This window comes from Lampetra planeri, unplaced genomic scaffold, assembly GCF_965212315.1.
Source record: "Lampetra planeri unplaced genomic scaffold, kcLamPlan1.2.h2 scaffold_181, whole genome shotgun sequence".
Classification (NCBI taxonomy): Eukaryota; Metazoa; Chordata; class Hyperoartia; order Petromyzontiformes; family Petromyzontidae; genus Lampetra; species Lampetra planeri.
This window is the reverse complement of record NW_027614551.1, coordinates 97,570-122,916: the sequence shown is the minus strand read 5'-3', so window position 1 is coordinate 122,916 and position 25,347 is coordinate 97,570. Positions and strand designations below refer to the sequence as shown.

Sequence of the window (25,347 nt, the reverse complement as noted above, 5' to 3'; positions counted from 1 at the left end):
CAGCTTGAAGACTCATCTTCGATGAATCAATGAACAGTCTCAACTCATCTGGATCATGAACGATGTTGAGGGCTGCCCATCACACCATCGACGTTGCTGCAGGCTACAAGATCACCTGCCATGAAGAAGAATGGGACAAGATCTTGTTGACGGTCACGGAACACGGAAACCCTCACATCACCTGCCAGGAGATTTCACTGCTGCTGTCTGGAGCCCATCAGCTCTGCCTTAATCTTGGGTAGTTCCAAATCCCTGACAAGGTCTCTCAGTTCAGCTTGTGTTATGAAGAGTTGTTCAGAGGAGGAGGATGGGAGAACATCTGGGTCATGTGACCTTGATGGTTCAGGACCAGAAGTTTCCTCCTCTTCCTAGACTCGAGTGAGAATGATTCTGGTGCATCAGGAAGCGACAGTCCTTCTGCGTGGGCTACTGGGCGTATGGCTGATAGAATGTTTGGATGAAGCACAGTCCACTTTTGTCTTCTTAGACGCACCTTTGCCAACTGGAGGCGCCATGAAGAAGTAGCAATCGCTGATGCGATCTGTTGGCTCTCTCCAAATCATTGGCTCTGCAAAAGGCATCGATTTCCTTTTCGTTATCAACCACAAGTGTTGCAGCATATGTGTGGGGCCCACATCTTGTCCTGATCTCCAATTTTGCAGCCAAAATAAAGGTGATAGGCTTCCTTAACCACAGTGGTTGTGCTGCGCTTGTGTGATGCAAAAGTCACTTCACCACAAACATAGCAGAAGTGATCTGCTTTGTTCACACAAGCACGGGGCATCTCTGCTCACTTTGGCTACACAGAAATCTACGACGCTCTTTGATTATTTCGGTAAAGTCACGTAGGTGAAAATAAAAACAATAATAACATTTAAAATACAAATGAAAATAACTACATTTTAGTTATTTTCATTTTAAATTGTATTATTCTTTTTATTTTCACCTACGTGACTTTACCGAAAGAACCAAAGAGTGTGGATCCTTGCAGTCACGAAAACTTGAAATCTAAAATTAAACATAAATGGGTCTACTCGTCGCCGTGGAAACGGGAGGCCTCGTTTTAGGCCTGGAAACAATTGACCATTTAATTGAATTCGTCGATTAAAAATATCGACCTGATGGACAAAAAGAGAGAGGGGGGAAGGAGGATAAGAAAAAGCCGAAATGATGAACGAAGCAAAGTGCCGACTACACCGACCATCTTCTTGTTGCCTCTGATCGTTAAAAATAAAAATAAAAAAAGAGAGGGGAGAAGGAGGGGAGGGGAATTTTTTTTTATTTAAAAACAAAATAAGAATATTAAAAAAGATAATTTTTTACAATTTTCACATTTTTTTACGAAATTATGAACGAAGCAAAGTGCCGACTACACCGACCATCTTCTTGTTGCCTCTGATCGTTAAAAGGAAAAGAGGAGGAGAGAGGAAGAGAGAGGGAGGGAGAGAGGTGATTGAGGGAGAGGGATGAGAGGGGAGAGGGAGGGGAGAGGGAGACAGTGGGGAGAGGGGAAGGAGGAGACAATGGAGAGAAGTTATGGAGTTTCACACGTCGTGCACAAGAGACGCAGGGAGACAGAAAGACACGGGGAGAGGGAGACAGAGACACAGGGAGACACTGAGAGACACAGAGAGACGCGGGGAGACACAGGGAGACACAGGGAGACACAGAGACGCGGGGAGACAGAGGGAGACACAGGGAGACAGGGAGACACAGGGAGACAGAGGGAGACACAGGGAGACGCGGGGAGATACAGGGAGACAGGGAGACACAGGGAGACAGAGGGAGACACAGGGAGACAGGGAGACACAGGGAGACAGAGGGAGACACAGGGAGACGCGGGGAGATACAGGGAGACACAAGGAGACAGAGGGAGACACTGAGAGACACGGGGAGACACAGGGAGACACTGAGAAACACAGGGAGACAGGGTGTATGCTGCGTGTCTCCGAGTGTCCGCCTCGTGACGTCTGTCCCCATCCTGCCCCCGGGGCTCCTCACTCACGCGCAGCGCGCCAACCGCTGCGCCACCGCTCGGGACGCACGAGACAAAGACAAAGATCCCCCGTGTAGCCCACGTCGACTTCTGGGGCAAGTGCTGTTCGCGAGTAGCAGCGATGAAGGCGGGGTGGTGCGGTGAGCACCACGTCCCGGCCGCCTTTGTCTCCCCGGTGCTGATGTTTAAATGTCACACGCGCACACACATCGCAAGCAGACGCTCATTGAAATGCCGATTTGACCCAGAACCGGTTCAGACATTCCGCCCACCGATGTTGACCGTGAGCGCGAGTCGGGAACTCGGATCGGCGGTTCTCTTTTTAGTAAGGCAGTGCGCTAACCGCTGCGCCACCGCTCCCCCCCCGAAGGCCCCGCACACGTGACCACGTCTGAGTCGGTGTAACAGAGACAAAGATCACCCGTGTAGCCTTAGCAGACTGTAGGGGCAAGTGCTGTTAGCGAGCGCCTATGAAGGCCGGAACGGTACACGAGGGGGAGGTTAGCCAGGACCACGCCCGGCCGCCTTTGTCTCCCCAGTGGCGATGTTTACTACACACCGCACCAGGTACTCATTTGAGGCCGAGTCGACCTAGGGGAGAGGCCCAGGACCGGTTCAGATAATCGTCACTGGCGGTGTTGCCTAAGAGCGAGAATCGAACTCGGGTCGCCGGGTTCGTAGCGCAGCGCGGCGCTAACCGCTGCGCCACCGCTCCCCTTTCGTGTAACAAATACCACACACACACAGCACACACACACACAGCACACACACACACAGCACACACACACAGCACACACCACACACAGCACACACACACAGCACACACAGCACACACACACACAGCACAGGTAGCTGGATGGGTGTGGTGATGGGGCCGAAATAGGTGGTTGACGATTTGTCCCAAACGGTCGCCATGGACACTGAGAATGTCGCCTGCGTGTCGCGCGGATCTCATCACGAATGCTCCGTAACAAGATCTTCCCTCCTCTCGTTCATCAACCTAATAAGTCATCGGACGGGTGTGGTCCCCCTATAGATTCACAGCTATTTGTTGATAATCAACGTTTTTGGGGGGGGGGGGGGGGTTAGATCGCGTTATTTATAAATGTGTCGTAACCCTCCACCACCCGACACGGCCAATCAGTAAACAAGTAAACCCGTAAAAACAAAGTTTTTCACTATAAATCCTTTATATGCGTGGCAACGGGGCGGCTAGAGTCCTCTCGTCCTCTGGCTTGAGATGGCTGCCACCTATGGGTCAGATGATTGTCTGGCAGCATTAAACAATTGGTAATTAAATATTTTTAAAAAATTCCCTAAACAGTGTAAAATTTTGGAATTTTATTTTTCACGAAAATGCATTGTTACGCACAACGAGTCTGTGTGCAAAATGTCAGCTCGATTGGATCACGGGAAGTGGGTTAAAAAACGACCGAAAGATTTGCACGGTCGTAAGCAAGCAATCGAACTTAATATAAAGGATTTAAAAAAGTGTCACGTTGACAAAAGACAAAATAGTTCACTGCTTTAGCCCCACACCGGTGTGTTGAAGCGTGAAACCACAACATTTACAATTTTTGAGTAGCACGACGTTTCGCTGGTAATTGCATCCAGCATCATCGGGCAATTCGCCAGAATGGTGAGGGGCTCTGCTCTGTCTCCCGTTCTTATATAGAGCAGCAGCAGCAGGGTGACGTCATCATTAACTCATCAACTCATCAGCTATTTGATAATTGGTTCTTTACCCTTCTATCTGGCAACAAAACTGACACCTTTTTACAAGGAGTCACGTTTGCATAGACCGCAATACCTGCAGTCATAATACAAACAAAAGACACAACTCTGATAATGTATGCACTGTCCTTGAAGTTGATTGGTCCACACCCGAGACAGCTTTCCTTAGAGCCTAGTCTCACATGGCGTCATCTGGTCCAACCCATGTGAGACGAGGCTCTAAGGAAAGCTGTCTCGGGTGTGGACCAATCAACTTCAAGGACAGTGCACATTATCAGAGTTATGTCTTTTGTTTGTATTACGACTGCAGGTATTGCGGTCTATGCAAACATGACTCCTTGTAAAAAAAGGTGTCAGTTTTGTTGCCAGATAGAAGGGTAAAAACCAATTATCATATTTTTACTGGCAAATGAGGTTCCCATAGTGTCATCAGCTATTTGGTTTTTTTTTAACCAGGTAAGACTACGCAGCTCTGTTTTCAGAAGCGAGCCTGGGCTACCACCGATGATAAGTCAACGAAGTCGTCATCGTCGTCATCGTCGTCGTCACGTGGACATTTATAGCAGCAGACAAACTATTCAAACGCGTGAGGTTGAGTCTAAATGTGGAGGAAAAAAAACGGAGGATCCGGAGAGAAATGCACGTGACCACGGAGAGAGAGACACACGCAAACTCCAAATATACAGCAGCAGGCGTCAGGGTCGGGATCGAACCCACGACCTCCTGTAGACCAGGCGAGGTAGTCAACATCTCGTTACGGAGCTGCTCATGCCCTGAGGGACTCGGGGCTGAGTCACGGCTACGGGAACCGGCTGGGCGAGGCGACCTCCGATCGACGGAGCTCAGAGGGCGCCCCGGGCGGGAGGGGAGGGGCTGGAGGGGAGGGGAGGGGGGGAGATCACAAAAGCCCAGGAATTCCAAACTCTTTATTTTTTTTGCATTTCACCAAGCAAGTACAGTGGTACCTCGGTATACGCCGTTAATTCGTTCCAAAAGGGGTAGAACTTATACCGAAAATGACGTAGACACCAAACAAATTTTTCCCATAAGAAATAAAAGGAAAGGAAATAATCCGTTCCAGAGTCTAAGAAATGATATTTTATGTGGCATATTATACATTAATGGGGTTGTATAAAATAATTTAGACACTACTTATTACTAAAATGCATACATACATAAAAATAAATGCATAATTAAATAAAAATAAATGTAAATAAAAATAAAATTTAGCGTCACTTTACCTTGCTGAGAGGAGTTGATAGCCTACGAGGATGGTGGCGAGGAAGGGGAGGAGTCGTGAACGGGGTCTACGTGGGTACGCGGTGACTCATCCCGACCCATACAAGTTCTAGCAAGGCGTCGTATTCCAAGCGAGACGTCGTATCCCAAGCGAGACGTCGTATCCCAAGCAAGACGTCGTATCCCAAGCAAGGCGTCGTATTCCAAGCAAGACGTCGTATCCCAAGACATTTTTTTCTCTCGTCAAAACACGACGTATACCAAATTCGACATATTCCAAAGCGGTCGTATACCGTACATCGTCAACCTTGCTAATCAAGGTTTTCAGTTTCATGTATTCGGTATAACCCTGTGAGCCATGAGGATCTTGACTCGGGTGTAACCGCAACAAAACAAAAACATGAACAAGAAACATCTTCAAGTGACTACACGCAACAAAACATCCTGGGGAAAATAGCAAAGTCTTCCAGGTGCCGGGAGAGGTGAGCAATCCAAGCACACACACACACACACACGTGCACACGTGTCGGCCTTCATAGATGCTGATCGTTAGCAGCACTTGCCCGAACAGTCCGTTAAGGCTATACGGGGGATCTTTGTCTTTGCAGTGTAGGGTCAGGCCCCACTGAGCTATGTAGAGGCGCTTGTTCATAGCGACCTGGGTGTCACGAATGATAGCTCGACGAAGCGGCTCATCGTCATCATCGTCGTCATCATCGTCATCATCGTCATCATCATCGTCATGATCATCGTCATGATCATCGTCATCATCGTCTTCATCATCGTCATCATCATCGTCATCGTCAATCATCGTCATCAATCATCGTCATCATCATCATCACCATCGTCATCATCATCGTCATCATCGTCATCATCATCGTCATCATCTTCATCATCATCGTCGTCGTCATCGTCGTCGTCATCATCGTCGTCATCATCATCGTCATCATCATCGTCATCATCATCGTCATCATCATCGTCATCATCATCGTCGTCATCGCATGGAAGTGGATAGCGGCAGCCAAACATTCTAAACGCGTGACGTGGATTCTAAATGTGGAGGGGAAAACCGGAGGACCCGGAGACAAAGCCACGTGACTAATATAATATGATGTTTTATTTTTATTATTTTATTATTTCCCTTCTACGTGACTTTACCGAAAGAACCAAGAAGATCTACACACACCCTAAATAATTAAAATGTACAGTACATACGTGGTCATTGTTGAGAATGTTTAAATGTAGCGTTGCGTATTCATGCAATGCGGCACTGTGAGCGTCAGTGTGCCAGAAAGACGCCATGTGGGGTAAACAAAAATAGAAACGGACTCGACAGTCGGGGCAAGGGGTGCCGTGCCAGCCCGGGGCACGAGGTGGCCGACTCGCTCACCCACTCGCTCACCCACCCACACGCTCACCCACTCGCCCATCCACTCACCCATCCATCCACTCACCCACCCACCCACTCGCTCACCCACCCACCCACACGCTCACTCACCTACCCACCCACTCGCTCACCGACACGCTCACTCACCCACCCACTCGCTCACCCACCTACCCACCCACTCGCTCACCGACACGCTCACTCACCCACCCACTCGCTCACCCACCCGCCCACCCACACTCTCACCCACCCGCTCACCCACCCGCTCATCCACTCGCTCACCCACCTACCCACATGCTCATCCACTCGCTCACCCACCCACCCACATGCTCACTTACTCACCCACACCCTCACCCACCCACTGGCTCACCCACAGACACGCTCACCCGCTTGCCCATCCACTCACCCACTCGCTTGCTCACCCACCCACCCACACGCTCACCCACCCACTCGCTCACCCACCCACCCGCTCACCGACTCGCCCACCCACTCACTCAAGATCTCTTATACGAAGTCGCTCCGGGGATGTAAAACACCCCCACCCCTCCCAAACTTTGTGGGGGGGGGGGGGGTCATTTGACATTTTCCAAAACCCGTTTTGTGAAATGCGGAGCGCACGTTTCGCCTGTGGAGCAGCTCCCACGACCTCCCAGTCGACGCCTCCGAGAGAGAAGAGCTCCCACGACTCCAGAAAGACGAGCCGAGATCGAAGAACCACGAGGAGTCGAGATTCATCCGCGCGACTTCCAGACGGCAGCGGATTCCCCGGACACTTGAGGGAGGGAGGGTGTTGCCACCTGCGTCTTATAATCCGGAGGTCATGGCGACTCGAGTCCAAGTCGTGTTAACCAGGCTTAGCGCCTGCTTAGCTTGCGAGAGAGCTCACCGGGGTCGCGGTAACTCTGCAGGGGGCGATTTTACCAAATGCGTCCATTCGATGGCGTGCCATGCGGGGGCGATGGTGGGTGTCGCGTCACAACCACGTGGTGTTGATGACGTAGCCGACTACGTTGACGATGTCGACGTTGACTTTTATTGTCCACTAGCTTGACCACCCGGCTTCGCCCGTGACTTGGATTCACCACGCCCGGCCGTCTTTGTCTCCCCAGTGGCGATGTTCACACACCACACCAGTTACTCGTTTGAGGCTGAGTCGACCTAGGGGAGGCCCAGGACCCGGTTAAAATAATCGTCACCGGTGGTGGCCGTGAGCGGGAATCGAACTCGGGTCGCCGGGTTCGTAGCGCAGCGCGCTAAGCACGACGCATGCGAGGGTCACGTGACAGACGTGACGTCACAGCTCACTTGCCGTGCAACAAATATCTGCATTATTGCGCCCACCCACGAAAAAAATATCAAAGTGTATTTGTATAATGTTTGCATGGTGTACAGTCTGGAAAGTACCCACATGGCAAATTTCAAGTTTGTTGCATGTCGGGAAGTACGACAAACATTTTGAACAGACACACATTTTTTCTTGGATTTTCTGTTTGCACATAGTCACTTTAAGATGTTTTTTGTTCATGTTTTTGTTTTTTTGTTTGTTGCGGTTGCACCCGATTCAAGAGCCGAATGGCTCACAGGGCTTTACCTAATAAATGAAACTTGAAACAATCACAAATTTCCATTTTATATATAGATGATCACAATAGTGGATTACATTATTGATGATGATGTTGTTGTTGAAGACTCAGAGAGAGCACGACTCAGAGAGAGGACTAAGATAGAGAATGACTCAGAGGGAGAGGACTTAGAGAACGACTCAGAGATATAAAGGACGACTCAGAGAGAGGCCGACTCAGAGAGAGGACGACTCAGAGAGAGAGGATGACTCAGAGGACGAGAGGCACCAAGAGGCAACACAGACGAACGAGGCAGCAGCAGCCACGCGGTGGTGACGAGGCGCTAGACAACAATTGTCCAAGTTCTGCAGCCCTCTCTATATATAAAGGCGTTATTGGCCAAGTTGTGAGCGTTTATAGACGTGGGAGGAAACCCCACGAGTGCCAGGGAGGCAGAACCCATCTAGGGCTGAACGATTAATCGATTAATTGCAATTTAAAACAATGCGATTAGCAATTCACAAAGGCTGCGATTTTTAAAATCCTATTACTTTATTATTTGAATTGTTTAATTTTCGTTATTAAAACTTTATTTATTTAACAAGTGTTCTATGTTTGATTGTTCTATTTCTATTAATTTTTTTAAAATAAATAGATGTTGGAAGCAATTCATATCTTTTAAGTTTTCATCCTTGAATTAGTATAGAGCAGTTCATATTTTGATGGTATCATGTGGTAATGCTTCATCACGTTTTAAATCTATTGCTCAGTGAATATTGAACTGAAGCTTGACTTAAAAAATTTAATCGCAAATCAAATCGCAATGTCAGAAACATCGCAATTAAAATATTTTCCCCAAATCCCAATTCCCTCCCAGAGCGGTACAGTCCACACACGCCGCCTGCTGGCAGAGCCAGGGAGTACGACTCCTCCCCCACCCACAGCGAAGGGAGTTCCACGCAACATCTGCGAGTGATCCACCTACCCCCGTTGCTACGGCTGCCTCCTCCACAGCGCTGGCTCACTGCAGGCAGCAGCAGCAGCAGCGGCGTAGCGTAGCCACCAACACGGCCAGGATCAAGGCTCTCTCAGGCACGGGTCACTCTCAGCCGCTTCCAAAGACTCGCGGAGCGAGCGGCTTGGCTCAGGCTTGGCTAACGGGAGTCCTCCTGAGTGTGACTGGGACCAGGCGCAGAGAGACACGGGGTCTTGAGTCTCAGGGATGGGACCATGCATTGAGACACGGGGACTCGGAGACACGGGGTCTTGAGACTCAGGGATGGGGCTAGACGCAGAGAGACACGGGGACTCGGAGACACGGGGTCTTGAGACTCATGGCTGGGACCAGGCACAGAGAGACACAGGGACACACAGAGACACGGGGTCTTCAGTCTCATGGATGGGACCATGCAGAGAGACACGGGGACCCACAGAGACTCAGGTTGTTCAGTCTCAGGGATGGGCCAACACAGAGACACGGGGACTCAGAGACACGGGGTCTTAAGACTCAGGGATGGGGCCACGCAGAGAGACAGTCCCCGATGGCGCCATCACGGCACCGAGTCAGCCTCTCAGCTCCGACTTGCCCCGTCACAACAGGCGCGCTTGCTTTGGTCTGGTGGTGGTGATGATGGTGGTGGTGATGGTGGCGATGGTGGCGATTATGGCAGTGGTGATTATGGCGGTAGTGATGGGGTCTCTGTATAGGGGTCAGGGTCTCTGTTGGGGTCAGGGTCTCCGTCTAGGGGTCAGGGTCTCTGTTGGGGTCAGGGTCTCCGTCTAGGGGTCAGGGTCTCTGTTGGGGTCAGGGTCTCCGTCTAGGGGTCAGGGTCTCTGTTGGGGTCAGGGTCTCTGTATAGGGGTCAGGGTCTCCGTGCTGGGGTCAGGGTCTCTGTTGGGGTCAGGGTCTCTGTCTAGGGGTCAGGGTCTCCCTGTAGGGGTCAGGGTCTCCGTGTAGGGGTCCATGTTGCAGTAGCCCCCCCCTCCCCCGCCCCCCACTGTAGGGGGGTGGCCCCCCACTCTCAGAAGCGCTTGTCAGGTGGTGAGGGGCCGACGAGAAGCTGCAAGGAGCTGAAATCCCAGACGGCTGTCCAGTGGAACGCGATGTTCGAGAACACCACGGCGTACTCGCAGAGCGCAAACAGCGTGTACACTGCACACGCACGCACGCACACACGCACAACAACAACAACAACCGCCATTCACCACTAAGTGGCGGTGACGTCACCACGACGATTGTGCCAGGCTATGTGCACCTTGAGGCCACGTGAAATGTCGAATGCCCGCTGGCAGGAGGTCACGGGGCAGACCCAGCAGGTGCCACGGGTCCACTGACCGAGATGACCGAGATGACTGGCAGATGCACCACCTGTGCCCCCTACTGTGCCAACTTGCTGCGCTTTAGCCACCCGGCGCTCCGCTCGTTGTTGTGAGCATCGCTCCTCCGCCCTCCGTTGTTGTTGGAGGGCGACTGCCTCCAACTGCCCAGTAGCGTCCTTCACGAGCCTCCTCCACAGAATCCGATCTTGACACCGCTGGTACCAGTCATCGGCAAGTCCACTCAACTCAACATCCTCCCGTACCGCATCAACTTTCTTCTCTTCTCCAGCCCGTGTCGTGCCCATTTAACCCCCTCTATGCGGCCAAACAGAAGCTGCTTGGGCATGCGGTGGCTGGGCATGTGGCCGACATGACCCACCCACTACACTCACCTACCCACTCAACAACTCACTCAATTACCCACCAACCCATTAAATTCATCCACTCATCGACCATTTCACTCACCCTTCCACTCACTTTGCCCCCCTCACCCCACCCCCGCTCACCGCCGGGCTCGCAGTAGCGGTTGTGACGCCTGTAGGCGCACACCGCGAGAAGGCAGGACAGCAAGTTGATCGCCGCCAGCCTCCGCTTCCACAGGTACGACCGGCGCTCCTGGGGTCACGGGGTTATGGCGGCACGGGGTCACGGACCACAGAGGGCCGCTGCATTGTACTGATGATGATGATAGTGGTGATGATGATGATGATAGTGGTGATGATGATGATAGTGGTGGTAGTGATGATGATGATGGTGGTGGTGGTGGTGATGATGATGATGATGGTGGTGGTGGTGATGATGATGATGATGGTGGTGGTGGTGATGATGATGATGGTGGTGGTGATGATGATGATGATAGTGGTGGTGATGATGATGGTGGTAGTGATGATGATAAGCTGCTGATGATGATGGTGGTGTTGATGGTGATGGCAGTCATTATTGTAGTGATGATGATGATGGTTGTGACAGTCACTATGGCAGTCATAATGATGATGGTAGCGACAATGATGGCGGTGGTTGTAACAGTCACTGTGGCAGTGAAAATGACGATGGCGGTAGTGATATGATGGTAGTGATGAAGATGGTGGTGATGACGATGACGATGATGCTGGTGACAATGAAGCTCATGGCAATGATAAGTGGACAGTATTGCTGCTGCTGCTACTGCTGCTGATGGTGGTGATGGCGAGGACGATAACAATTTGGTGATGACCAAGTTGCCGATAACCGAGCGTGTTGCTTCCGCCGATGACGACGGCGATCACGCCGCTGCTTCTGCCGACAACTCCCGATGATGACGATGGTGATGATGACGATGACGAGGTAGCAGCGCTGCCCCTCACCTCGTCGCTAGCTGCGTAACTCCACAGACGGCACGTGAGCAGCATGTAGCAAGCAGCTCCCAGGATGAACGTGACGAAGGCCAGCTTGTGCAGAGCTGCGCCACCCACAGACACAAACACACAAAGGTTCCCTCCCCCAACTGTAGCCTTCACGCACTGTCGGGGCAAGTGCTATCAGCGAGCGGCAGCGCCTAGGCCAAGAAGGCCATCGGAGACGTTAGATATCTTTAAGTCTGAACTTCGATTTAAAGCTTCTTTCGTGACTGCAGGGATTCATCTTCTTGGTTCTTTCGGTAAAGTCACGTAGAAGGGAAGTAATAAAATAATAAAAATAAAACATAATAAAATTTCGATTTAAAGCTTCTTTCGTGACTGCAGGGATTCATCTTCTTGGTTCTTTCGGTAAAGTCACGTAGAAGGGAAATAAAAAAATTAATAAAATATTAAAACATAATAAATTAATTCTCACAAGAATTATAAAATAATTCTCACAAGAATTATTTCATTATGCTTTATTATTTTATGATTTTATTATTACCCTTCAACGTGACTTTACCGAAAGAACCAAGAAGATCTTTAAGTCTGTTTTTGTTTTTAACTCTTAAAACTGCCCAGTCCTGGCCGTTTACCCTGTGCCAGGTTCGGTTCATTTCCCGGCTTTCCATACACGGTGGTCGAGCGTTGGCGGGATCTACGGAGAAGATGCGCCCCCCCCCCCCCCTTTACAAACTTCAATGATCACGAAGGCCGTCGCGTGGCCGAGACCACGCACGCCCCGGCTGCCTTTGCCTCCCCCGCCGCCGACGCGGTTTCAAACGCCGCCGCGCCAGGAGGCCCCAAGGGGAGGCCACGGACCGGACCAGAAAGTCGTCGGCCGAGGTTGGCCGCGAGCGGCGATCGTGCTCGTGCGCCGACCGCTGCGCCACCGCTCCCCATTGCACCCCCCCCCCACCCCCCCTCTGCCCCCCACCCCCACCGTGGTTCTCATTCGACGAGACGTTCGTGAGGCCCAGGAGGCCGCCGAGCTCCGCCAGGTTGGCGAGGAACGCCAGGCGCGGCAGCCGGAGGGCCGCTACGCGGCGACCTCCACCGTCGCCGCCGCCGCCGCGGTGGAGCAGGAGGAGGGGGGCCGCGGTGCCGGGGGGGTGGCTGCGGTAGCGGCGCAAGTAGGCGAGCGCCAGCAGGAGGCGTGGCGGCGCGTGCAGCCCGAGCAGCGTGCGCCACACGTAGCGCTGCGGCGTGAAACCGCCGATCGCGGCGCTGATCGACGGCAGCAGGTTCCACACCTGGGCGGGCGGGCGGGCGGGTGGGTTGGGGCATAGGGGTGGTGAGCACACTCACCGCCACTCACCGCCGCTCACCGCCACTCACCGCCGCTCACCGCCGCTCACCGCCGCTCACCGTCGCTCACCGTCGCTCACCGCCGCTCACCGGCAGTAGTGGCTGGTGAGCTGGCAGCCCCGGCTTCGAATCTACTCAAGAGCTCGCTTGCTCACCAACTCACTCACTCAGCCACTCACGAACCCCATCACCAAACCGCTCACCAAAACACTCACCAACCGACCTGCTCTTCCATCGCTGTTACCATGGCTACTTTTAGATTTGAAGTTTTCGTGACTGCAAGGATTCATACCCTTTGTTTTTTTCGGTAAAGTCACGTAGGTAAAAAATGTAAATAAATTAAATCACGACGTTTCGGGCGCAACACAAGCGTCCTTCTTCAGGTGGGGGTGAACTTCACTCGCCGATTCCTCCTCCCGTGTCAGTCACCCAGACATCTCATCCACCAAACCACCTAGTCATCACTCACCTACCCACCCAACCACCCACCCACCCACCCACTCACCCACCCACCCACCCACTCACCCACCCACCCACCCACCCACCAAACCACCCACCCACCAAACCACCCACCCACCAAACCACCCACCCACCAAACCACCCACCCAGCAAACTACCCACCCACCCAGCAAACCACCCACCCACCCACCCACTCACCCTGCCACACACCCACTCACCCAGTCACCCACCAACTCACTGACCCACCCACCAACTCACCCAGCCACCCACCAACTCACTGAGCCATCCACCCACTCACCCAATAGCTTACCCCCCTCACTCACTTACCCACCCAACCCACTCACAACCTGATCCACTCGCTGTGTGTTAACTCATCTCGCTCACCCCCCCCAGCTCACCCCCCTTCCCCCCCGCCGCTCACCCCACAGTGAGTGGCCGTGGAGGCGTCGAAGTGGTACAGGAGGGACCAGGCGACGCAGAAGAAGAACGCCACCAGAGGGAGGCTGACGGAGGCATGAACCAGGTGAGCCATGGGCAGCCTCACCAGCCACGGCTCCCGCTCACCACCGCCAGCCGCCAGGGGCAGGGGCAGCATCGTGGGGGCTCGGGGCAGCGCTGGGCAGACGGGGAGACGAAAGACGGACGTCATTACACGCGTGTACACACAGACAATTTCAGATTCAGTTTTATTTATTAGGATTTACCCTGTGAGCCATTCGGTAAAGTCACGTAGGTAAAAAAAAAATATATATTTTTTTTGTTTTTGTTCTATGAAAATAAGACAGACATATGTAGACACATACAATATAGGTTTTTGGGTCAGATCGCGTTATTTATAAATGTGTCGTAACCCTCCACCACCCGACACGGCCAAACAGTAAAAAATTGCGTCACGTTTTCAAAGGACAAATTAATTGACTTCTTTAGCCCACCGGTGTGCTGAAGAGAGAATCAACAGCATTTGAAAATTTGAGTAGTACGACGTTTCGCTGATAATTACAATCAGCTTCATCGGGCAAGAATGGTGAAGCTCTCCTGTTGTTTCCGGTCTTAAATAGAGCAGACACCTAGAGGGGTCACCTCCTCCTTCATCTCCTCCTCACCATGCCTCATCATCGCCTGCTCCACTCGCGATGAGACGGAGTAGTCTTGGGTGCAGAAGGAGACTGGGTCTCTGTAGACTCACTAGACTGGGTGTCACAAGAGACTGGGTCTCTGTAGACTCACTAGACTGGGTGTCACAAGAGACTGGGTCTCTGTAGACTCACTAGACTGGGTGTCACAAGAGACTGGGTCTCTGTAGACTCTTCTAGACTGGGTGTCACAAGAGACTGGGTCTCTGTAGACTCACTAGACTGGGTGTCACAAGAGACTGGGTCTCTGTAGACTCACTAGACTGGGTGTCACAAGAGACTGGGTCTCTGTAGACTCACTAGACTGGGTGTCACAAGAGACTGGGTCTCTGTAGACTCACTAGACTGGGTGTCACAAGAGACTGGGTCTCTGTAGACTCACTAGACTGGGTGTCACAAGAGACTGGGTCTCTGTAGACTCACTAGACTGGGTGTCACAAGAGACTGAGTCTCTGTAGACTCACTAGACTGGGTGTCACAAGAGACTGGGTCTCTGTAGACTCACTAGACTGGGTGTCACAAGAGACTGGGTCTCTGTAGACTCACTAGACTGGGTGTCACAAGAGACTGGGTCTCTGTAGACTCACTAGACTGGGTGTCACAAGAGACTGAGTCTCTGTAGACTCACTAGACTGGGTGTCACAAGAGACTGGGTCTCTGTAGACTCACTAGACTGGGTGTCACAAGAGACTGAGTCTCTGTAGACTCACTAGACTGGGTGTCACAAGAGACTGGGTCTCTGTAGACTCACTAGACTGGGTGTCACAAGAGACTGGGTCTCTGTAGACTCACTAGACTGGGTGTCACAAGAGACTGGGTCTCTGTAGACTCACTAGACTGGGTGTCACAAGAGACTGAGTCTCTGTAGACTCACTAGACTGGGTGTCACAAGAGACTGGGTCTCTGTAGACTCACTAGACTGGGTGTCACAAGAGACTGGGTCTCTGTAGACTCACTAGACTGGGTGTCACAAGAGACTGGGTCTCTGTAGACTCACTAGACTGGGTGTCACAAGAGACTGGGTCTCTGTAGACTCACTAGACTGGGTGTCAAACACTGGGTGAGGAGTCCAACTGGAGAGGTGCGGGCTACGGGTAAACCGCTTAGCCACGCCAGCGATTATATCCCCAGCGTCATGGGGGCTTAGTGTTGAGAGGGGGGGGGGGGCACAGGAGGGGAAACCTTGCCCAAGAGACCCCAGAAACCCCACCACAGGACCCAGAGACCCCAGTGATATCCCATTCATTCGCCAAGGGCCCAGTGTAGCTCGTTTTCAGAAGCGACCTGGCCACCAAAAATGGTGGCTCAACCGAGTGGCCAAACGCCGTGCGGGACATTTATCCTGAAATGTGGTAGGTCACAGTGGAGGACCCGGAGGAAAACTCCACGCGACCACGGGGAGAACATGCCAACTCCAAATATACAGCAGGTGTCAGGGCAGGGATGGAACCCACGACAGCCTGGATACCAGGCGAGGCAGTTGACATCTCATCACCGCGGCACCCTAAGAGGATCCCAAAATCCTTACAGGGCCCTATTCAGGCACCTCCCACATACCCAGTTGGGCACCCCAACCACGTCAAAGATACCACAGAGACCCCAGTCAAAAGCCCCCCCCCCATTAATAGCCCACTCACAGACCCCATTGACTGATCCCTGAGACACCGTTCTGAGGTCAAATTCTGGGATAACCCAGAGACCCCATTTATTTACCAAAGACGCAGAGACCCAATTCATTTACCAAAGATCCAGAGACCCAATTCATTTACCAAAGACGCAGAGACCCAATTCATTTACCAAAGACCCACAGACCCCATTCATTTACCAAAGATCCAGAGACCCAATTCATTTACCAAAGATCCAGAGACCCCATTCATTTACCAAAGACGCAGAGACCCAATTCATTTACCAAAGACCCACAGACCCCATTCATTTACCAAAGATCCAGAGACCCCATTCATTTACCAAAGATCCAGAGACCCCATTCATTTACCAAAGACCCACAGACCCCATTCATTTACCAAAGATCCAGAGACCCAATTCATTTACCAAAGACGCAGAGACCCAATTCATTTACCAAAGACCCACAGACCCCATTCATTTACCAAAGATCCAGAGACCCAATTCATTTACCAAAGATCCAGAGACCCCATTCATTTACCAAAGACGCAGAGACCCAATTCATTTACCAAAGACCCACAGACCCCATTCATTTACCAAAGATCCAGAGACCCAATTCATTTACCAAAGATCCAGAGACCCCATTCATTTACCAAAGACCCACAGACCCCATTCATTTACCAAAAATTCAGAGACCCAATTCATTTACCAAAGACGCAGAGACCCAATTCATTTACCAAAGACCCACAGACCCCATTCATTTACCAAAGACGCAGAGACCCAATTCATTTACCAAAGACCCACAGACCCCATTCATTTACCAAAGATCCAGAGACCCAATTCATTTACCAAAGACGCAGAGACCCAATTCATTTACCAAAGACACAGAGACCCAATTCATTTACCAAAGACCCACAGACCCCATTCATTTACCAAAGATCCAGAGACCCAATTCATTTACCAAAGACCCACAGACCCCATTCATTTACCAAAGACGCAGAGACCCAATTCATTTACCAAAGACCCACAGACCCCATTCATTTACCAAAGACCCACAGACCCCATTCATTTACCAAAGATCCAGAGACCCCATTCATTTACCAAAGACGCAGAGACCCAATTCATTTACCAAAGACCCACAGACCCCATTCATTTACCAAAGACCCACAGACCCCATTCATTTACCAAAGACGCAGAGACCCAATTCATTTACCAAAGACCCACAGACCCAATTCATTTACCAAAGATCCAGAGACCCCATTCATTTACCAAAGATCCAGAGACCCAATTCATTTACCAAAGACCCACAGACCCCATTCATTTACCAAAGACGCAGAGACCCAATTCATTTACCAAAGACCCACAGACCCCATTCATTTACCAAAGACGCAGAGACCCAATTCATTTACCAAAGATCCAGAGACCCCATTCATTTACCAAAGACCCACAGACCCCATTCATTTACCAAAGATCCAGAGACCCAATTCATTTACCAAAGATCCAGAGACCCCATTCATTTACCAAAGACGCAGAGACCCAATTCATTTACCAAAGATCCAGAGACCCCATTCATTTACCAAAGATCCAGAGACCCCATTCATTTACCAAAGACGCAGAGACCCAATTCATTTACCAAAGACCCACAGACCCCATTCATTTACCAAAGATCCAGAGACCCCATTCATTTACCAAAGATCCAGAGACCCCATTCATTTACCAAAGACCCACAGACCCCATTCATTTACCAAAGACGCAGAGACCCAATTCATTTACCAAAGATCCAGAGACCCCATTCATTTACCAAAGATCCAGAGACCCCATTCATTTACCAAAGATGCAGAGACCCAATTCATTTACCAAAGACCCACAGACCCCATTCATTTACCAAAGACGCAGAGACCCAATTCATTTACCAAAGATCCAGAGACCCCATTCATTTACCAAAGACCCACAGACCCCATTCATTTACCAAAGACGCAGAGACCCAATTCATTTACCAAAGATCCAGAGACCCCATTCATTTAACAAAGACGCAGAGACCCAATTCATTTACCAAAGATCCAGAGACCCCATTCATTTACCAAAGATCCAGAGACCCCATTCATTTACCAAAGACGCAGAGACCCAATTCATTTACCAAAGACCCACAGACCCCATTCATTTACCAAAGATCCAGAGACCCCATTCATTTACCAAAGATCCAGAGACCCCATTCATTTACCAAAGACCCACAGACCCCATTCATTTACCAAAGACGCAGAGACCCAATTCATTTACCAAAGATCCAGAGACCCCATTCATTTACCAAAGATCCAGAGACCCCATTCATTTACCAAAGACGCAGAGACCCCATTCATTTACCAAAGACGCAGAGACCCCATTCATTTACCAAAGATCCAGAGACCCCATTCATTTACCAAAGACGCAGAGACCCCATTCATTTACCAAAGATCCAGAGACCCCATTCATTTACCAAAGATCCAGAGACCCCATTCATTTACCAAAGATCCAGAGACCCCATTCATTTACCAAAGATCCAGAGACCCCATTCATTTACCAAAGATCCAGAGACCCCATTCATTTACCAAAGATCCAGAGACCCAATTCATTTACCAAAGATCCAGAGACCCCATTCATTTACCAAAGACGCAGAGACCCCATTCATTTACCAAAGACGCAGAGACCCCATTCATTTACCAAAGACGCAGAGACCCCATTCATTTACCAAAGATCCAGAGACCCAATTCAATTACCAAAGACCCAATTTAGACCCCCATCGACCAGATCCCAAAAACGCCTCGAGTCAGACCCCCCCCCCCCCCCCCCCACAGAGACCCCGGTCGATTGAGAGGCCTCATTGAGACCCCCAATGATTAGACCCCTCATTGACAGAATCCCTTAAACCCCAACGAGTCCCAAGTCAGACACCAATTGACGATAGACCCCGTTCACAGACCCCTGCGAGACAACCCTTTCATTGATACCACCCCTTGCACCAAAGACCCCGTTTAACCCCCACGCAGTGAGATGCACCAAGCAGGAAAGACCCCCCGTGCCCATCGAGACCCCAGTTGCGTACAGACCTGGGATTTAACGACAAAAGTCACGGCACAATTCACCAAATTTGTATATTTTTGTAACTCTTAAGAGTTTAATCTTGATTTGAAGCTTAAGAGTTGATGCTCACGCGAGCATTGTTGAAGCGTCGGTTCTCAAACTCCCGTCTGCAGCCCTGCAGAGCCTGGTGGTGGAAACTCCACATTGATGTGGCGGGGGCCGAGTACATCCACACGACGAACGGCTGTTGGGGTTTCAAAATCAGAACGGGGCCCGGTCTCGCACCCCCCACCCCACCAAGACCCTACCGAGCCCCTCGCCTCCTCCGCGGTAGAGGCGTCCAGGCGAGCAGGGAGTCGGGCGCGGCCTCCTCGGCCGAGCGGCCCGTGAGGGGCGCAGGGACTCGGCGTCTCTGGGGTGTCCCTCGGGGTGTCCCCGCCGCCGTGAGGAGGGAGGAGGCGGCGGCGAGGGGGCGCGGGAAGGAGGCGGCGGAGACGCGGAGATCGCCGGTCACGGCTCCATGGTTCTCGAGTACATGTCGACTTCCGTAGTGACGTCATCGGTGCTGCCCGCAGCCATATTGGGTAGGGCGGAGGGGGGCGGTCCCGATTAAAAACGAAGAATCGTCCCTGAGCAAGATGGCCACTCCATCCCTGAGCAAGATGACCCGATTCCTGAGCAAGATGGCCACTCCAATCCCTGAGCAAGATGGTTACGTAGTTCTTGAGCAAAATGGCACCATCCCTGAGCAAGATGGCCACGTTGTCCTTGAGCAAGAAGGCTCCATCCCTGAGCAAGATGGCCACGTTATCCTTGAGCAAGAAGGCTCCATCCCTGAGCAAGATGGCCACGTTGTCCTTGAGCAAGAGAATTTACATTTTAGTCATTGTACGTTTCATTAAAAAAAATTAACAAGCAAACAATGCACTTCCATGACATTCATGAGGATATATTGATTGTGTGAAGGGGACATTGCTCATTGTATACGTATCAGTGTATTTGAGTGTTTATGTGTGTGGAGCGGTTAGCGCGCTACGAACCCGGCGACCCGAGTTCGATTCCCGCTCACGGCCACCAACACCGGTGACGATTATCTGAACCGGTCCTGGGCCTCCCCTAGGTCGACTCGGCCTCAAATGAATACCTAGTGCGGTGTGTAAACATCGCCACTGGGGAGACAAAGGCGGCCGGGCGTGGTGCTGGCCACCCACCCCCTCGTGTGTCGTGCCGGCCTTCATAGGTGCTCGCTAACAGCACTTGTCCCAAGAGTCCGTTAAGGCTACACGGGGGATCTTTGTCTTTGTTTTTTTATAACACCCCTTCCCTCCTAGTTGGTGCCGGACGGTAACGCTGTGGTGAGCTGTGACATGGGGGGAGGGCCAATTTCGATTGGCCTCGGAGTTCCTCCCGAAACAGCAAAAAACCACTGCGGGTGGCCACGTGGAATGTTCGAACGCTCACTGCGGAGGAGAGGCTTCCACTCCTCTGTTGGGAGCTGGAGCGGTACCGCCTGGATCTCTGTGGTATTCATGAGGTCCGATGGACCGGCTTTTGCTCCTGACACCATAAAGGATGGACAGTCCTCTACTCGGAGCAGGAGACTGCCAATTAACAGAGAGTAGCACTTCTTCTGAACGTGACGATGAGGTGTGGGAGGCTGTAAGCTCATGGCTACTGTGGGCTCGCCTTCCCATCATCCAGAGGCCAGGAAATGAGCGAGGTTTAGGACTGTTGCTCATGCAGCTGAAATGGCTGCTTTGGGTACATGGTCCAAACATCCCCAGGGACCCTGGCTGATAGAGGAGGTGTTCAAGCTGGATGAGAAAAAGCGATAGTTCCTCTCTCATCGTCAACAGCATCCGACATCAGAGAATGAGGGGGCTTGCCGCAGCCTTCGCTCAGAGTTTCGGAGAGCCGTGAAGCACTGCAAGGATGGGTGGTGGTTGTGGGTTGCTGAGGAGATGGAGTCTGCCTCAGTGGCCCGTGATCACAAATCACTCTTTAACTCCATCAAAAAAGTAAATTGCAGTGCCACACCTATTACAATCATTAGGGGAAATAAAGGTGATTCAATCTCCGACCCCTAGGAACAGGTTTACAGATTTTCTGAGCATTTCTGAGTTCTTGGGGTGGGATATCCCTTAGCCTGGAAAACATCATGGGGCAAAGTGTGGATGACCCTGCTGAGGTTGTGGTGCCTCAAATATTGCAAGAAGTTGTCACCCCCTGTGAGTGGCTGGCTGAAGTGCCATCTGTTGAGGAAGTACAGAAGGCGATCCAGAGTCTGAGACCAGGAAAAGTACTGGGCAGAGTTGATCTTCCAAGCGAAATGCTGAGGGAGGGTGGCGTTTGTGCACAGACTGCCCTCCATGACATCATAATAACAGTCTGGACCACTGGACGGGTTTGGCAGGATTGGAAGGATGCCCTGGTGGTCCTCCTCTTTAAGAAGGGGACCGCACAGACTGTCACGACTGTAGGGGCATCTCCCTCCTCAATGTGCCGGGAAAGGTCCTGGCAAGGATTATTCAACATCGCCTTACCAGGCATGTTGAAGTGAGGCTTGCGGAGCCCCAATGTGGTTTCAGGAAATGGTGGTCCTGCACAGATGCCATACTTTCTGTCTGTCTGCAACAACAGAGGTGTAGGGGATTCTAACAAGACCTACATATCTGCTTTATTGACCTGGTCAAGGCCTATGATACCATCAGTAGGCCTGGGCTCTGGGTTGTTTTTCGTGCTTTTGGAGTCTCTGACTCTTTGCTCACAATCATTAAGGACCTTCATGATGGTGAGCGGGCCTGGGTAAATCTACGAGGCCAGGAGTCGGAGCCATTCCCTGTTCACCTTGGGGTGCGACAGGAATATCCTCTGGCTCCCACATTATTTAGCTTATACTTCGATCACCTAGTTCATGAAGAATTCGATGGCTCGTACAGATACAATGGGAGGCTGGTCGATGCCCGGGTGCAGTCAAGGGATGGCTCCCTATTGGTCAACCACGTTACGTATGCTGATGATTTGATAATTGCTGCTCACTCAGAGAAGGAGTTGGATATGCTGCTGCTGAACCTGGAGCTTGCCACCAAAAGGTGGGGCCTTACCATAAGCCCAACCAAAACTAAGCTCCTGCCTGGGTATGTTGTACCATCAGACACTCCACCCCCACAACTCCCAATTGGTGATGGGGTATTTGTCAAGAGAATGGAGAGTTTCCCATACCTGGGCAGTGTGATCATGACCGGCCACGGTTTGACAGCAGAGGTCTCACTCCGAATCAGTCGAGCGGCATCATCTTTTCATCAGTTGCATCACGCTCTGTGGAAGCTACCTTGTCTTCTCGGCCACGGTCATGCCCTCCCTTCTCTGTGCTTGCAAAACGTTGATGCCCCCTAATGGAACATCTTCGCTGGTTAGAAATATTCAGGCTGGCCTGGCTATGATCCATCCTTGGTTTAACCAGGCTGGATTGTTTGAGCTCACCAATCCTTGAAAGATCTGGACAAAGTCCCATTGGTGAGCTCCTCCGGCAGGCAAGGCTGCGTTGGCTGGGTCATGTAGCTCGCATGCCCAGCCACCGCATGCCCAAACAGCTTTTGTTCAGCCGGATTGAAGGAACTAAATGGGTGCGGCATGTCTAGAAAAGAGATGGAGTGATGTGGTACAGGAGGATGTGGAGCTGAGTGGACTTGCCGATGACTGGTACCAGCGGTGTCAAGATCGGCCTCTATGGAGGAGGCTCGTGAAGGACGCTACTGGGCAGTTGGAGGCAGTCGCCCTCCAGCAACAACGGAAGAGAGAGGAGCGACACTCACAACAACGAGCAGAGCGCCGGGTGGATAAAACATAGTAAGTTGGCACAGTAGGGGGCACAGGTGGTGCATCAGCCAGTCATCTCAGTCATCTCAGTCAGTCGACCCGTGGCACCTGCTGGGTCTGCCCCGTGACCTCCTGCCAGCGGGACGTTCGACACTTCACGTGGCCTCAAGGTGCACATGGCCTGGCACAAGCGCCGTGGTGACGTCACCGCCACTTAGTGGCGAATGGCGGTTGTTGTATATCTGTGTACGGGTATATGTGACCGTGTATTTTAGTGTCTTACCATGTTGCCTTAAAAGGTGTTCGCTAGCAGCACTTGCCACAACAGCGTGTTTAAAGGCTACATGGCGGATATTTGTCTTTGTGAGGCAGTTCGGCTGCGATGGGGGTTGTCCCCCGACCTCTAAGCAAGCAAACAAAACGAAACCTCGTCAACGACGCAATCAGCATGAAACATCTTTTATTTTTTGTGACCAAACGGTTCCAGAAAGCTTTCCTCCGTGGCTGTAACGTCCCTCCGGTACAGCAGAGACAATGGCGGCGGGGGGCGGGGTCAGGTGTCGCCGTAGACGCGAGCAACGGCTGGGTCATGTGACATCGTAGTTGTTGTTGAGCCTGGTGATTGGGTGAGGAGTAGCCGAGTGGTAAATCAACGCTGCTGTGTTGACGTCGTCGATGACGACGTCGATGACGTCGATTGCGACGTCGATTACGACGATGATTACGACGATGATGACGACCCCCCCCCCCCCACACTAGCTTCATCCGGCACTATTACTATAGTACTATACTGCCTTCAACTTTTACGAACGACCAGGTGTTTAAGGTTAGCGATTTGTCGTATTACCCGGCCGTATAGCAAATGAAAAAATACAATTACTTTACTATGCAAGTGAAAAATTTGCGTCTCAATATTTACGTTTTTTTTTTTACATCATGCTACAGGCCCCGCATTAGCTTGATCCCGCGCTGACTCTGCCCCTGCCGGGACGAGATCCACTACAGCGTCCGAACGGGCAATTGAGTGGATGAAAACAGCTAAACATGACACGCCTTTAACGTGCTGCTATCTATTAATCCATACGAAAGAATAATAAGAAGACAATGTGATCTTCATCACCGGGGTTGAACGGAGCCACGGGGCGTGGCGCGTAGACTCAATTGCCGAGTAACGAATACGAACGAGCAGGAGGCATCGGTTTTTACTTCATCATCATCATTGCCGTTGTCATGGCGATCCCACGTGGAAGCGATGTCGTCACAATGATGAACGTCACTAAAGATACCACGTGGCCCTGCATCACACAGTGCAATGCGTCAGTAACGTTGCCTAATTGTTTTCTTATTGTTTACATAAATGTGTTTATCGTTTCCGAGATGATACATGATTACTTCGCGATGGTTAAAGGGTTCGTTTTTATTCCTATTTCCAAAACCGGTCTCGATAGGAAACAAGCGTGAAGTTTGTGTGTGGCTGTGTGTGTCTGTGTGTGTGTATGTGTGTCTGTGTGTGTCTGCGTGTGTCTGCGGGTGTCTATGTGTGGCTGTGTGTGCCTGTGCGTAGCTGTGTGTCTGTGTGTGGCTATGTGTGTCTGTGTGGCTGTGTGTGTATGTGTGTGTCTGCGTGTGTCTGTATGTGTCTGCGTGCATCTATGCGTGTCTGTGTGTGTCTATGTGTGTATCTGTGTGGCTGTGTGTGTCTGTGTGTGTCTATGTGTGTCTTTGTGTGGCTGTGTCGGGGAGCGGTGGCGCAGTGGTTAGCGCTACGCTTCGCTACGAACCCGGCGAGACCCGAGTTCGATTTCCGCTCACGACCACCACCGGTGACGATTATTTGAACCGGTCCTGGGCCTCCCCTAGGTCAACTCAGCCTCAAATGAGTACCCTGTGAGGTGTGTGAACATCGTCACTGGGGAAACAAAATCGACCACACCTCCCGCTCGTGTGACGTTCACAACCACTTGCCCCAACAGTCTGTTAAAGGCTATACAGGGGATGTTTTATCTGGTGTATACGGCGGCGAGATGTTAACTACCTCGCCTGGTCTACAGGAGGTCGTGGGCTCGATCCCGACCCTGACGATGCCTGTTGCTGTATATTTGGAGTTTGCGTGTCTCTCTCTTTCTCATCATCATCATCATCACGGTGGCTAGATGTTAACTACGTCGCCTGGTCTCCAGGAGGTCGTGGGTTCGATCCCGATCCTGACGATGCCTGCTGTATATTTGGAGTTTGCGTGTCTCTCTCTCATCATCATCACAGTGGCTATGATATGTTAACTACCTCGCTTGGTATACAGGAGGTCGTGGGCTCGATCCCGACCCTGACGATGCCTGTTGCT

The 25,347-nt window shown here is 51.4% G+C and overlaps 1 protein-coding gene across 4 annotated transcripts in view; it reads right to left on the bottom strand.

Moving 5' to 3' along the window:
* Positions 1–7,969: 7,969 nt before the first annotated feature.
* LOC144739955 (acyltransferase PGAP2-like) overlaps positions 7,970–25,347 on the bottom strand; it is a 22,277-nt gene continuing 4,899 nt past the window's right edge. The window contains exons 1-6 of one of the 4 annotated variants that reach the window (XM_078622838.1): positions 19,496–19,791; positions 13,799–13,992; positions 12,554–12,863; positions 11,578–11,672; positions 10,741–10,849; positions 7,970–10,067 (exon numbers count right to left, since the gene is read on the bottom strand). In XM_078622838.1, the coding sequence (XP_078478964.1) occupies positions 9,937–10,067; positions 10,741–10,849; positions 11,578–11,672; positions 12,554–12,863; positions 13,799–13,972 (819 nt within the window). In that variant the 5' untranslated portion in view covers positions 13,973–13,992; positions 19,496–19,791 and the 3' untranslated portion in view covers positions 7,970–9,936. The other 3 variants (XM_078622841.1, XM_078622840.1, XM_078622839.1) reach the window with 3 other exon arrangements.